General features: G+C 47.8%; 1 protein-coding gene across 1 annotated transcript in view; it reads left to right on the top strand.

Moving 5' to 3' along the window:
• Nucleotides 1–1,456, top strand: part of LOC119593508 (putative L-aspartate dehydrogenase) — a gene marked incomplete in the record, with an annotated part of 5,692 nt that overhangs the window by 2,286 nt on the left and 1,950 nt on the right. Inside the window, 1 exon segment of the mRNA XM_037942460.1 lies at nt 55–98. Coding sequence (XP_037798388.1) covers nt 55–98 — 44 coding nt within the window.

Genomic DNA, 1,456 nt, shown 5'->3' with positions numbered 1-1,456 from the left:
AGGAAATTCCTAACCAACATCAGAAAGTACAATCTCGAGTAGCCAGTTACGGTATGGAACAGGACGACTTCGGTTTTAGACGGCGAAGTGGAGAGCAGGTAGGGTATTCAGATTCTTTGATGAGAGGCAAGATATTTCCATGTGGGAAGAAGGAGGGAGGGAGGGAGAGGGAGGGGGGGTGAAGGCGGGAGAGGGAGAGGAGAGGAGAGGAGAAGAGAGAGAGAAGTGGAGAGAGAGGAGAGAGAGGAGGAGAGGAGAGGAGAGAGGGAGAGGAGAGGAGAGAGGGAGAGGAGAGGAGAGAGGGAGAGGAGAGGAGGAGGAGAGGAGAGAGAGAGGAGAGGAGAGAGGGAGGAGAGGAGGGAGAGAGGGAGAGAGGAGAGGAGAGAGGGAGAGAGGAGAGGAGAGGAAGAGAGAAGGAGAGAGGAGAAGGGAGAGGGGAGAGAGGAGAGGAGAGGAGGAGAGAGGAGAGGAGGGAGGGAGGAGAGAGGGAGAGGGGGAGGAGAGGAGGAGAAGGGAGAGGAGAGAGGGAGGAGGAGAGGAGAGAGGGAGGGAGGAGAGGAAGGAAGGAGGGGAGGAGGGAGGAGGGAGAGAGGAGGGAGGAGGGAGAGAGGAAGGGAGTGAGGGAGAGAGGAAGGGAGTGAGGGAGAGAGGAAGGGAGTGAGGGAGAGAGGGAGAGAGAAAGAAAGGGGGTTGCAGGAAGGGAGAGAGAGTAAGGGGTTGGAGGGAGAGAAAGAGGTAAGAAGCTAGGGAGAGAAGGAGAGAGAAGAGGAAAATAAAGTGAAGGGAGAGAAAAAGAATAAGGAGTTGGGAGGGAGAGAAGGAAGTAGGAAGAATAGGATAGAACAAGGGAGAAATGGAGAGTAAAGCAAAGGTAAAGAGGTGGGAGGAGTAAATATGAAAAATAGATAGGAGTGGAGAAAGGAGAAAAGGAGATCATGATAAAGAGGAAGTGATGAGGTGAGGAAGAGACAGGAAGACAGAAGGAGAAGGAGGGAGTAATGAAGAATAAAATAACAGAAGAGAAAAAGAATGAGATGCTAAGAAGAGGAGAAAGAGGTAGGAAGGTAGATGGAGAAATTGAGAGTAAAGTTGTTAAAAGAAAGAGAAAAAAATATGGGAAGAAGTGAAATGAGTAAATTGACATGGGTAAAAAAGGGAAAAAGGAAGAGGATAATAAAGGGTAAAAGAGTGACGAGGTGGGAAGAACAAGAAGAGGTAGGAAGATAGTAAACACAAAAAGAAAGGAGGAATGAAGACCAATATGAAACAGGAGGAAAAGAATAAGAAGCAGGAAGAGGAGAAATAGATACAAAAGTTATGGGAAAATGAAGAAGAAAGGGAGAGCAACATGAAGAATGGAAGAAGAAGAAGAAGAAAAAAAAGGATTGGCAGGGAGAGGAAGAAGTAAGTAATAAGTGGGGAATGGAAAGATTGAGTATTGCAAACATTTTAGCTG

This window comes from Penaeus monodon, chromosome 32, assembly GCF_015228065.2.
Source record: "Penaeus monodon isolate SGIC_2016 chromosome 32, NSTDA_Pmon_1, whole genome shotgun sequence".
Lineage (NCBI taxonomy): Eukaryota > Metazoa > Arthropoda > Malacostraca > Decapoda > Penaeidae > Penaeus > Penaeus monodon.
This window is presented reverse-complemented; position numbering and strand designations above follow the sequence as displayed.